The sequence below is a fragment of the Diadema antillarum genome, unplaced genomic scaffold (assembly GCF_040938485.1).
Source record: "Diadema antillarum isolate AM-2024a unplaced genomic scaffold, OU_Dant_1.0 seq00000637_RagTag, whole genome shotgun sequence".
Lineage (NCBI taxonomy): Eukaryota > Metazoa > Echinodermata > Echinoidea > Diadematoida > Diadematidae > Diadema > Diadema antillarum.
Window position 1 is genome coordinate 246236 of NW_027271554.1, and position 14344 is coordinate 260579.

Here is a 14344-nt window from a genome sequence, read left to right on the forward strand (position 1 = left end):
TTGTACATGTATTACACATTATATGGAGTCCTGCCAGTTCTGTGCAACACTGCAAATTTAACCAACCATGTGTACTGCTCAAGTACATTTGTAGCACCAAAAGGCAAAATTCTAATTTGATACATGTACGTTGTACATGACAGGCCAAGTAAGTTTTCAGGATAAAGCTATTGCAATTAGGGTACATTTTAGAGCATGGCTAAATGCAAAGATATCATGTCGATTACATTTATATCCAAACACAATTTTATGAACGAGACTTCAACACTATGATATTTAACACAGTCTGATTAATTACACTTTTTTTTTCTTTTTCTTTTATAGAGGTGCCCCATTTCTTTCTCTTGTTTTTTTTTATCATTATCATTGACACCTTCTTCTTTTTTTACAAGACGACAGTGCTGCATTGTTCCATATTGTTGGCTGAGAACCAAAAGGGTATAGTAAATAAAAAATTGGGGAATATTGAGGTATTGGTACCACATTGTTCAGCTTGATCTCCTCTACATTATTATGTCAATTTTTAACTACTTTTCACTTTCAGTGAAATGTTAAAAGCCAAAACCACAAGGGCGCTATTCTACCTGATATTTGGAACAATGCTGATGACTCTAGTACTTTTGATTATTAAAGTAAACTATTTCACGAAAATTAATGGTTTTGTTTCTACTTAATGTTCAAATCTTAGAATGTACACATGTACAAATGTAATAGTGCCCTTCTGATTCTAAACTGACGACACATAGCAGGACCTATACTATTTGGACTTTAAATGCTCTGGCACATCAAGCAGAAACTTGAATCCTTTGTACACTCTATGGTGCTTCAAATGAAAATCACTCAGGGTTCCCATCATTTCAAGAAAACGAAATTCCCTGATTTTTCCCTGATTTTTCCCTGATGAAGTCTCAAAATTCCAGTTGTGATAATTATTTCCACCCATTTCCAGTTTAACATGTCTTCTATGTTGTTGCAGTGAACTATTTGCAGTATAAAGCACTGGTCATCCAATGGATATTGTTTCGATATGCAACAAAATATAACAGAGTCTGACTGACAGTTACTTTTGATTTATGGGCTAATCAAAATTCCCTGACTTTTCCCCTGATTTGAGGCAGTTTTATCAAATTCCCTGACTTTTCCCTGACTGGAAAAAAAGTAAAATAATTTTGCCTGATTTCCCTGATTGGCTGGGAACCCTGCCACTAAATTAAATGTTAATAAAGTTTTTGCATGTATATGTAGTAAAGGTTTATTTCTGGAGCAAACGCTAAAAATACATTTTACGAGCACAGACCTGCACAACTTTACGTGCAACTTTCAGTAATATTGGCTTACACCAAGCCTAGTGCCTTGATCAAAATACATGTAACTACCAGTATAGATACCAAATACTGGATGATGTATACAAATAGATTGGGAATGATTTGTGTTATGCCAAATTAAAAAAAGAATGACTCACTACTTGGTACAGATTTTGTGCAGCTTTGCCATTTCTTTACCTGATACCTCCACATAATGAATTCTCCTACAGACTGTACCTCCACACTTGATAATGAATTCTCCTACAACTGTATGTAAAATCTAATCACATGTTGAAGACGTGTCAAACAATTTGAACAGTCAGAACTGCACACAAGACTTGTTGTTTCTATTGTTTTTCGTCCTGTCTAAACTGAAAGGGTCCTCCACATACAATCACTGCTATTAAAGCAACTCCAATCAATTTCTTGCATCAAAATCAAGTCCAAAGGTCTTGTATGAAATAAAGTGCATACACTGCCTTCCACAAATATTGGATTTATTCATTACAAAATGTCTGAGCAGCTCTTTAAAGCAAAAAAAAAAAGAAAGAAAAGAAAATGAATTCACCATGGTAAGAAACAAATAAATAAATGGTAGTGATATTGAGTGGAGGTCAAATCTACCATGAAACTTTACAAAGATCTGAACTTTGATGTGACCACTCTTTTGGACTCTTATCTTAACGGAGGCATTAAAGATGATTCCAGTCAAGGGCATGCAAATATACACACACACACACACACACACACAAAGGGCCTCTTATTTTTTTTTTCCCTGTGATGTGTTGACAGGCTCTGTAAATATGGACTGCCACCCTGCAGTGGACCTGTGAGGCGATCTTGTTGACATGTTACCAGGCAACCATAAAAGACGCTGCTTGCAAATATGTATCACGGTCTATGACTTTGAAAGAATACTTTGTACAAGTTTGTGGATACACGTACCCATTCAGTCAAGTACACAATATATGTTGTACCTGCAAACACTCTCCTTTTTGATACTCCCTATTAACAAAAGAAGGAATTATAATGGGAAAACACCATACTGTACAGGTAAATGTTGGGCTAGTTACAGTATTTGCCAAGTTCCCCTTCAAGAGTAACTTTGAAGAGCATTTAATGTTGATCGTTCACAAGTGAGTCCAAACACTATTTAATGTGCAAACATTGTGATGTGAGAGATTCTTAAGTGGGACAAGTGTTCAACATGAGGAACATAATTTTCTGGGGCATACAGTGTAACTGGGATCCTAATCACATTTGATGCACATTCAGGAAATAGAAAAATTTTAATGCAATTTTGTGTTTTCAACAGGGTTTAGAAATTTTAGCAATTATAAAAGAAAAAAAAAAAGGATGATTTGAAATGTGTTTGAGACCATGATTGCTCTTCTGCGAGTATAACGCAATGCTGTTTAGGAACATGTTTATGTCTCTGAACTTCCGAAGTCAACTGCTAGTATTTTAAATACACGCCCATCGCTTACAAAAAAGCATACATGTGCCTCAGATTACAAGTGTACCTACTTTCCGGGTCAAACGGCACAAAGCAGCTGTGCAGTGACAACACTCAAATCTACATGATGGTCAGATACTGTAAATGCACCAACCCCAAGAATCCTGTTTCAAACCACGCTCCTAATAAACACCATTGGAAATGCACTTTAAAACATGATTCTCTCCCTCTCAAGTGATAGACCCAGTCATGAACTTGTATGGTGTTAAAACAGTGGGTGTAGCGCTTTTACAGTGTACTCTTGGGAGAGTTCTGCCAGTCCAAGCCCAATGTGGATTCACAATGGAAGTATCATGAACCCATAAAAATGCACTGTCCTGAATCATCGATGTCTACTCTGATAGTACTCCCATGATTTGACATTGATTAATTCTTCTCTTTTCTTGTGATGACAGTGAATTTGACAATGTCTATCAAACTTTCGTGGTAAGGTTCAGACACATCAAAACTTAAAGGTAAAAAAAAAAAATGCATTTGAGCTCATCTTATTTGTCATGAATTTTCATCAAAATTCTTTTGAAAGGTACTTTTTATTGAAAATACCTTAATACTGCATATTTGTACCCAAGATCCATCATACACAAAATGGAAAAAAAAAATGAAAGCTTGTACACTCCTGTTTGAAAAAGGCTCACTCATGTTGTGTATATTGTACACAAATGTAGAAATCCTCTTTAATCTGCAAACAGCAAGAAGAATGATTGGTCTGTCAAACAGTTGCAAATACGCAAAACAAACTGCACTCCTTTCTGCTCCATGTAACCCTTCGGCAATTTGCACAGTAACCAATTCAACATCCACTGTGAAGTGTCTACTAAATTTGCACAGTATTCAAAGCCAATAAAGCATCCCCTTTCACAAGCCTCTTCTTGATTGCACAGTAACCAATTCAGCATCCACTTCGAAAAGCATCTCCTAAAGACTGTTTCCTTTCTACCACCTTATCAACTGTGCTTGAAAACACCAGAAGACAGAAAGACATCAGCGGCTTTCAGTTTGATGTCATACAGAATGCAAAGGTCCAGAAGACGCATGCAGCCATCGTAATCACTGTGGTACAGTGTAACACCTGTCAGGTACAATAAATACCAAGGAACAGCATCCATTCTACCAGCTACAGCTTAGATTCTAAGGTGAAAAACTCAGAAGCTTTGAAATTCACAAGCTTTGAAAAAAAAATTTACAGTGTAGTTTCAAGAGAATTCTTTCTCAGATTGCAACTGTACAGGTACATTGTATGTGTATTATACAAAATGTACAATTTGTACTTTGTACAGGCATGTACATAGTATTTACTATTTCTGTATTGCAGGGTTGCTGGGCACAATCTGCCCCTGCCTTCATCCCTTTTTTCTTTATTTCCAACTGTTTGTTTGTGTGTTTGTTTTTTGGTTTATTTCTTCAACCATTTCCCTCTGGGACAGAGTAGAACATTGACCAAGAGATTTTTAGTGCTGCATACAAACTTTGAATCGCAATCAGGAGCGGATCCAGGAATTCTGTAAAGGGGGGGGGGGGGGGGGGGGAGGCAACTAATATTTCTGGAACCTCTTCCAGGTTTCATTTCACTTTTTTCTTTTCATCCTTCTGTTTTTAATGAAAAATAAAGGGGGCCGTGTGCCGGTTGCTCCCCCTCTCGATCTGCCACTGACAGTGCATGCTCCTGAATATTTTTCACTGTATTTTCCTACTGTAGCACAAATCCCCTTCTGTTCTTATGGATCTTTTCAGCACATCACATTTGTGGAAAGTTATATGTCTGTACCTTCTTTTACAGTGTACCATGTAGGTTTTGATATGTTAAATTCATATCATTTGGAGGCAAGGGAAAGAACTGTGTTAATTCTGCTACACAATGTACTTTTTACATTTGTATCACATTCACACTTTAGTCAGGAGCTGTCAATGTGAATTTAAAGAACATCATTTGCATCAAGCTCCAAGTGCAATTTGGAATATGAAATTTGAAAGAAGTGAGCAAACCCATTGTTGGAGTTTAACAATGAGAATGCAAATACCACGTCATCAATCATTGTCCTCTACAGGAATCAAGTTCAAAAGAAGAAAACAATTTCTGGGAAATTACCAATTAAGCATGATATTTCACTGTGGAATACAGGGAAATGGTTCATTTTCATATTCTCAAACAATGTTATCACAATCACATTGTTTTCTTGCATTTATAAAGTGACTCCACTTTTTATTTTGAGAGCTCTATACTATAAGATTGTAGGTAATAACGATGAAGTTGACTGGAAATATTTTGCATCATGTGTACCTTTCATAGTCAATTGCCAAAAAGGCAGTTTCTACTAAAAACATGCAAGTCAAATTTCATGCAAAGTACAACACGGAGGATTCTGTATCAACCCTAATATTTTTTTAAAACTTTTGCATTTTAAGAGCCTGTTTCCCACAGTCATTCACCACATTCATGATAAATCTGTTCCAAAAGTGAAATTGTCAAATTATTAAAGTATGTGAACTTACCTTTATTGTTCTTGATCTGTGATTTGTTATACCTGATATCTTGTTATATCTGAAACATAAACAGGGTACATTGTATAACATATTGTTAGAAGGAAAACCTGCAGACTTTTTGGCAAATGTTCACTCATTTCTCTTAAACTCATTCATTTTCCATCCTTTTTACAATTCGGTTAATAAACTGAGGCAGAACACATACAATCTTACCGGTATTTAAACATAGAAAGGTACTGTGGTGGCTATAACTCTCTTGGGTAACTTGATAATCTACTACATGACAGTCTCAAAATTGCTTCGAATTTGGAATACCAATTCTGGAAATCTCAACAGAGTGTGAATATAGCATATTAGCTATTAAACTGGGAAGATCTCTTCAGTAGTACCAATATATTTGATTAACTGTATTTCCAAAGAATTTTGAAAGTGATTTATTGCTCAGAGAATTCTTTCAGCATCACAGGGCAATTGCAAAGTAAATTACAGGCTTTCAACGTACAAATCTGGGTATACTCATGAAATTCATCTTTACTTTTGCAACACTGAACTCGGTGGTTGTAAACCCTTGAGGATGGACAGATTTTGCTACAACACGCATTTCCACAGACGCTTGACAGAGTATACTCCTGACTCGTCCTCAACAGGTTAACTATGATGAGATCCAAAACTCATGGTAACAACATTCCTTTAACCCATACTCTGCACATGAAGCATACATTTATGTCATCTTTTTTGTTCACTGTGACATTTATGACTCCTAGGAAATAACATGTGTACATGGATCACACTCAAACTGGAAATGGACCTTGATGACACATCTTTGAGAGAAAAAACAACAACAAATCTTTGAACAAAGCAAAACAAAAACACCATAAATTGCAAATCATGATACTGAATCATTTCCAATTTTGTTGTTTTTTTTTTGTCACAATACATGATGAATAATAACTTCTGGGAAAGTGACACACATGTGCAATACTAAAAAACAATGACTAGTTGTTACACTGTATTAAAGGATTCTTTCAAAGGATGTCATGGCATCTGAACATGATACAAACTACTCCCGAGATTCGGTGTACATACACGTACAATGCACAGTACACTGTATGTAGCCTATTGTACTGTTGAACACGTACATCCTTCTCAGCACATGTCTGATTCCCCATGAATCTGTAGCTCTGATTTCACTTGAAAACATCTAATACATGTACAATATATTTAAAATACAATGTATCTTTCAAAACATTTTTCTCTTTAGCATTTTCATATTGAACACTTTGTATGATCATTTCCTTTTAAAAAGGCATCATCCTTTCTTGGTTGTCAAATATTCCTTATCACACTAACAGTATTAAAGGATTAAGACTTAATTCCTATAGCAGATGCTGATAAGAATTCGGGGAGATAAAAAACAACAAATTTATGTATGTTGCCAATTAAAAACACATTGAGTGAATCAGAGTTTTTCAATTTGTTGAGTTTCAGAGGTATATACAGTACAGGTAATTGCCCTTCATCCAAACTACAATGCCATTGTACAATAATACATCTAGATAATATCCCACATTTTGTAGACAATGTACAGCACCAAAATTGAAGCATGAGGTATGGGTTATCTGCACGATTCAGTACTTTGGTTCAATGCACAATGTTATGTGCAGAAAAGATTTAGTCACATGATAAAGAATTCCACAACTTACACAAGAAAAGATCTATTAAAACTGAAATTCTACTCCATGTTGGATTCTGGACTCTTTCCCCTCAAAGTCATCACTATCAGGTAGCTGCAACATTTAGAAATGATGTCAGGGATGAATGTTGTTTTTGTTTCTTTTTAATTGAATTTTGATAGACCTTAAGAGGCCAAAACATCCTTTTTTGTGAATGCCATTACCACTGAGAACACTGGTTTGTGAAGGCATGAAACTTTGAAACTGAATTAAACACGTTGTAACACCATATTCATACTTCGAACTGATAAAACAGTAAGTGGGTTTCCTTTTTTAATAACAGCATTGAGAAAGTGTGTACTCTTCTCCCCTTCTACTTCTTTCCAAACATGGTTCGCAATTTAGGCAGCATCAGCTATTAGTATTAAGTTTCTTAAATTCAATGCCATTTAACTTAAACTTTAAAATGAGTAACTTGCTATCAATATCAACGAATATAGAGTAGATTTATACTGATAATACGATAGGCTGCCTAGCATATAGATTTAGGGTTCCAAATTGCAGACACTGATCAGTGACAGTAACTTAACACCTTGACCGAAAGATCAGTCTGTATCTGGTCGTTGGAGAAATGTTCCACGGAGACTGCGTCTGGCTTCACGGATCCCCTCCTCCGGAGGAGAGCAATAACGTCCAAAAAATAAAAGACTCCTCCGGACAAACAGATCTTTCTGTCTACTTCACACCTTACTGAAGCCAATCTAATACAGAGTAATTGATACAAATGTTATTTCACAAAAGTTACAATGGATTTTCATTCCTGCTGAACAGTTTATCAAACTCACCAGATCTGGATAGACATTGCCTAAGAAGTAACCAAACCAATCAAATTTAAAATAGAAACTAAGACCACTCTAGATTTCTACTGTTAGTAGAATACTCACTCGTGTCTTTTGAATGATTCTACCCCAGCTGCGACATAAAAGTGGTTGTTTTCAATCTTTTCCAGAGCTGTAACTTTAGTTCTGCCTGTTGGCGTGAAAACTCTTCTGATCGCACCACCATTTTTGGCCTTTATCTGAGCTGTCATGAGCTCGATGAACGAGTCCCAGTTCTTCACTTGTCTTGGATTCACGACAATCCTTTTACACTGAAAGTTGACATCACCATTCCGGTACACAAAGATGTTCTTGCCGTTCGTTACCGCAGTCATCTTGAATATTTTCACCAATACGTCCACTCAGCAAAAGAAAATCTGGACTTCAAAATTTTCAGCAGCTGATCTCGATGGACGCGCAAGCCGACAGGGTCCCGTGCAGTTCCACAGCCGCAAAGCAATTCTCGCCTCCGCCCTTTGCAGGGCTTCCCTCGCCTCGTTCGGAGCTCACAGCCAGCACGACCTCGGACAACTTGGTTTCCGAAGCACACGTTCCTCTTCTTGTAATGTCATGTTCGCGGGATAGCAGTAATCTCCACTGGTTTCAAATTCATATGTTGGAATGAACTTCCTAATACATTCAGTTATTAAACTTATTTGAGGTAATACGCAGGTTTCTTGAGATTGTTTTTGTTGAGTTGCCTGTTCTTCCCTACTGTTTCTTGGGTGGGTACCTTCTTATGATATGCCACACTGCGTGCAATGCCAGAGCGCCCACACCGAGAGTACCCGCGGCTAGCTAGCTGGGCTCGCGCTGTGAGTAGGTAGGGTCAGTATCATATCAGTGCAGTATTGCACGTATCGAGTGTACGCGCGTATGTTCGCCGTGTAACTTCCGTGGTGCATGCTGGGACGTTGTTTACAAGCGGCTTGTCAACAGCTGTGTTGGTTGTCCATAGTAACAAGTGCCGCTAGAGTTTAGCGAGAACACTGTAGTAATTCAATGGGGCTCTGACATGAAGCCAGATAAATCCACACACAATCTAACAGACGGGGTGATCCCTAATCGTCAGTTAAAAGGGTACGCCTTTGTTGGAAATGTTTACCGGTCAACGGGATTAGACATCTCCGTATCAAAGCAAAGAGATAAGAAACCATATAGAGAGCATAAGTCACTATATAGTCACTAGTGACTTATGCTCTTTATCGTAGCTCTCGGACAATTAAGATACTTTTAAAATACAGTATAAAAAATATAAGGAACTGAAATAAATCAAATGTCCAATTCATTGTAGCAATGATCAAGATAAACATTATCAATGTTCAGATAGTGGTATAATGATGATAAGTAGGGTACCTATCATTATTATCGTGATGATGATGATGATGATAATGATACCATCATTATTACGAATAATCATTACCTTATTAAGGCTGCCTATGTCTATTTTCATTATAAACTATTATTATTATTATTGTTATTATTATCATAATTATTATTATTATTATTATTATTATTATTATTATTATTATTATTATTATTATCACTACCATCATCATTATTATCATCATTATATCATCATAATCATCATCATCATCATCATCATCATCATCATCATCATCAACGCACCCGATCGTCTAAATAGTTATTTCATTATCGCTCTCCCTGACATTGCCTACATTTTCGTTTGCAAATATTTCAGCAGGGACATTACGTGGCTACACAACTTGGCTTGAGATGTAGGCCTATGCGCCGCCGCGAATTCGGGAATCAAATATCAGATCTCCCTTTTACGAATTTTATCCTTATTCACACTTATACAGGATACTGTATGTAAATAACCGGTTTTAAGAAAAAGCATGCATCCTCCATCACGGGAAATGAACATTTGTTTTCTAAGATTGTGTCACAGTACGATCACTGAGAAGAAAATTCCAGAAAATATGATTATTACTATATTGAGGAGATTCAACGAATGATGAAAGCTGTGGAAATCCCTCAGTGATTTAAAGTGTGGGTAAAACCTGACAATATTTTCAAAATGTTCTCAAACTTTAATATACATGTAGAGTCTTCCCATGCAGATATTGGGAGGGTACTTGTCCCGCTCCTTCGAAAGGTGATATGGAAAATGATATACCTCAGAAATATTCCAGTTGTAGCTGGATGGTTAAGAAAACGTGTAATTTTATAAGATACGAAGATTTGTGACGTTAATTTCACATTCTATCTTTGAACATTATTTAACCTTTCAGTTCTTGCAATTTCGAGAACTGTTGTATGGAGTTCCACAAATAAGAGAGGGCGGCACATGTAATGATATAGTAATCCAATTGAAGGACCCTACTCTCTAAAAAAAAATCGAGTGAAAATTTTCACTCTAAAAAGAGTGAATACAAAAAAGAGTGAATTTCGAGTGAAATTGGAGTGAATTTTGAGTGAAAATGCTAATTTTCACTCATTTTGGAGTGACGTCAGGATCACTCCAAAATCTTCGAGTGATCCCTGACGTCACTCCGAATGAGTGAAAATGAGCATTTTCACTCAAAATTCACTCCAATTTCACTCGAAATTCACTCTTTTTTGTATTCACTCTTTTTAGAGTGAAAATTTTCACTCGATTTTTTTAGAGAGTATTCACCTTCAGGGAGACATGTGGATTGAGTGAATGCAGCAATATCAGTATAGAACACGTCAGTGAAAGTTTGAGGAAAATCGGACAATCCATTCAGAAGTTATGTATTTCTTAAGTTTCTGCTCAGTCACTACTGGATGAGAAGACTAAAGAGCTTGTGATGTCACATACGTGTAGAACTATTATAAAGAAAATTCACAATTTTTATCACATTTCTCGCAGAATAAAAGAATATTTCATTACACTTGCCTCTTTCAGAAGGCAGGGGGAATACTTTTACGGTGATAAGTCGAGGAAATGTGCACTTAAAAAAGTCATATTTTGTGAAATTATAATATCTTTATATTTTCCTTCATCATGCCACGCTTATGTGACACCATACAATGTCATATACTGTATAGTACTGTATAGTCTTCTCACTAACATCCGTTATAGTGACTGCACAGAAACGTCAAAAATTCATAACTTTTGAACGGATTATCCGATTTTCCCCCAACTTTCACTGATGCATTTTACTAATACTGCTGCATGGAACACATGGACTTATAATTGGAAGGGGGATGACGTAATCTCTTCACATATCTTCGTTTGACTTGTGAATAACTTTCATCATTTTTGCTTCCACTTTTGGACATGATTCGACTAGAAAAAGGTAAAAATGTTTCTTTTCAATAAACATCGAATTTTTTGCAGTCTTGTCATAAGCTGTTATAACGATTACTTTTAAAGGATACAAAGGTTTTTAGCTAAATATATCGTCTATGAACAGGTTCTCTCTATTTTTTTTAATGTAAATCAAATAACCAGAGAGTGATTAAATGATACATCTTGAGTCTAATTGACGCGATGGTTACAATCAATAAAAATGTTTGTACTGCATTTCTTAGTCTGACACGAAATGCAAGCCAAGTAGGCCCGATATCCATACTTTTCATTGTGAAGCTACCGGCATAATCCAGTGGCGGATCCAGACTCTGAGGGGGCGCACGGGGCGCGCGCACCCTCTCTACTTCTTGTTAAAACAAAAGAAATAAAAAGAAGAAAAAAGAAGAGATGAAACCCGGAAGTAGCACCAAAAATTCGTTGCCCCCCCCTCCCCCCCCCCCCCCCCCCTTACGAAATTCCTGGATCCGCCCTGTAATCCTTGTTTACAAGAGCCCTTTTCATTATAGGCCTATAATTCATGTCAAGCACAACATGAATGTCAAAATCAAAGTGGGCAAAATTTCTTTTCGTATAGGCTTGTAGATTAGTATAACAATTGTATTATTAATCTTTTTGTGTTGGCAAATACTTTTGACAAATGCACTGTCTTGACTTCAAATAGTTGATTCCACACGACCATATACAAGTTAGGTATTCATAACATCAATCTAGTTTTCAATTGCGCAAATGGTTGTGACCAATATAGCACACACACTCACACAAAAATACACAAAAAAGGGAGCATGCACCATTGTTACATAAACACTATAGGAAAATTAAAACACCATTGTTATTTATTACAGTCGAAGTGATACGGCAGAGCTGTACGTGTTCATTTGACGTGTTGATACTAACAAAATGATTTCAAGTAACACTGTTTCAAGTTCAAACAAAACAAGTGAATTTGACTTATCTTTTTTGTTTGTGACATTGATTGTGGCCACTTGAGACCATTTTATCCGGCATAATTGAATACAAAATCTTACGACACATTGGCGTTTACAATAAGGGGCAACAGGCAGTTTTGTATTAGGATGTTATAATATGAAAATAATGTACTTCACCATCACAACGTCTTTTATTATGAATTTGAGCGCAATGAAATGAAAAAATAAAAACAATACAGGAAGAAAGACATGCAGAAGTAAAGATGTGGGCGAGCGAACCGACGGATTAAAAAAAAAAAAAAATCCTTGCCTAAGCATTGCTCGCATACAGGGTGCATACCGTCCTGCGGTGAAGGGACTCTAGTAGACAGCGCACGATTTCAGGCTGCTTTGTGATTGCATTTCGTGACGGTACGGAGCAATGCGCGATGTCAGAATTGCTTTATGATGTCACAATATTGCTTTACAAGAAATAACATACACTGTACTACGTATGGATACAGCTGTACATAAATATTTTCAGAGACATGACGGTACGAGCAGCGCGCATTGTTCAAATTGCTTTGTGACATCACTATTGATTTTTTTTTCTCAGAAATTGTTACATTTTAGAGAGACGGTAGCAGTGCGCGATGTCAGAATTGTTTTGTGACGCAACAATTGTGTGTTAAAAATTGTTACATTTCACAAAAGCTGCGTACAATTTCAGAAATGCTTTGTGACATCTTTTTGCAAAGTACACTACACCTTGTATTTGCAAAATGTCTTCATAGGAGTGACGTCATTTTGCACATAGTAGGCCTACTTTATTCAAACACGCCAACTCTCTGATATGGCTGAAAATATCCATAATCATAATCATGTGCAGGGGAGGATCTAGCTTTTTTTTTTTTTTTTTTTTTTTTTTTGCCAAGAAGGGGGTTTCAGGGGCTGAGCTGGATATTGCGAGGGAGTGTAGCGACCGTGCCCGAGCGAGGGTAGGGAGATTTTTCATTTTTAGGGTTGCCAGCTTGCGATTTTAAGCATACTTGCATGCTCTATTTTTTCCCCCAAATAATTGGGGGGGGGGGGAGGGGCAAAATCTCGAGGGGGGCACATTCATGTGACGGTGTGAGATCATCGGAGAGGGAGCGAAGCGACCGAGCGGGGGGGGGGGGGGGGTGGGGGTAAGGTGTGGAGGGGGATACCCCCTCCCACGATAGGGACTTTTTGTAAAAACGGAGTACAAAAGTCGCGTTTATAGAGCATTTAAAAGCAAATTTCTAGGGAATTAAACATAATAAAAAAATCACTGCGAAGGACTATGATCATAACTTATGCAAACTATTCATTTTTCTATAAGCATAACGGACAGAGCGAGCGAGCCACTCTCACTTTGTCATTCGTCTGAAATGTATTCATCAAAACTTAAAACGTAATCGCATTGTTCGAGCAATAAAAATTATTCTTATATTACTAGAAAGCATAAATGAAAAGGAAAAATGTAGGGTATACTAAAGTTATGTTCCACGGGACACACTCGAGGACGCGAGGCTACTGCCATCTTGATATACACTAAATCTATTATAATTGTGCATTTTCAGTTATGAAATTGACAACTTCTAGACGAGAAAAGTGCCTTTATGTTCATTTTGGTCTTAAAGTAATTGATTAATTTTGTTGTTTGTTTCTGCTTTGTTTCCTTTTTCTTTTTCTTTTTTTTTTTAACCTGGCAGCCCAAGGAGGGGGTTTAAACCCCGAACCCCCCTGTAGATCCGCCCTGATGTGAAGCTCTTTCAACCTGCAAGTATCACTGCGGGATAGATTTTTGATCCAAAATATAAAAATCACAGTAGATTGTCTAGAGGGCGTCCTTGATTCTCCGACGTGGACTGTGTTCAATGTTTTGAAGTTGTCGGCGCGCTGCTTGTGTCAGGCATCATGCAGCGGGAATCATTTTTTTTAAGACGGCACAGATTGGGGCATGGCGCGTGTTAAACCTATGGGAAAAACGTTGGGTTAGGGTTTTTGGTTATGGTTATGGTTAGGGTTAGGGTTAGGGTTGGGGTTAGGGTTAGGGTTAGGGCTAGGGTTAGGGTTTGATGGTTAGGGTTAGGATTAGGATTAGGGTTAGGTTTAGGGATAGGGTCCCCGATAGATTTTTAGTTTCCCCAATCTGTGCCGTCTAAAAAAAACACGCCAGCGGGAAAAACCAGAATGCATGCATTTGCGTGCTGCTCGCTGCGCGCATGCAGCTGCTGCCTGACACGGGGGGATGGGGAATAC

General features: G+C 37.2%; 1 protein-coding gene across 1 annotated transcript in view; it reads right to left on the reverse strand.

Annotated features, from left to right (window-relative positions):
• LOC139736343 (uncharacterized) overlaps positions 1-8569 on the reverse strand; it is a 30787-nt gene extending 22218 nt beyond the window's left edge. The window contains exons 1-2 of the mRNA XM_071647099.1: positions 7919-8569; positions 5311-5359 (exon numbers count right to left, since the gene is read on the reverse strand). Of these exons, the coding sequence (XP_071503200.1) occupies positions 5311-5359; positions 7919-8187 (318 nt within the window). The 5' untranslated portion in view covers positions 8188-8569. The remainder of the gene's footprint in view (positions 1-5310; positions 5360-7918) is intronic.
• Between the last annotated feature and the right edge of the window lie 5775 nt (positions 8570-14344).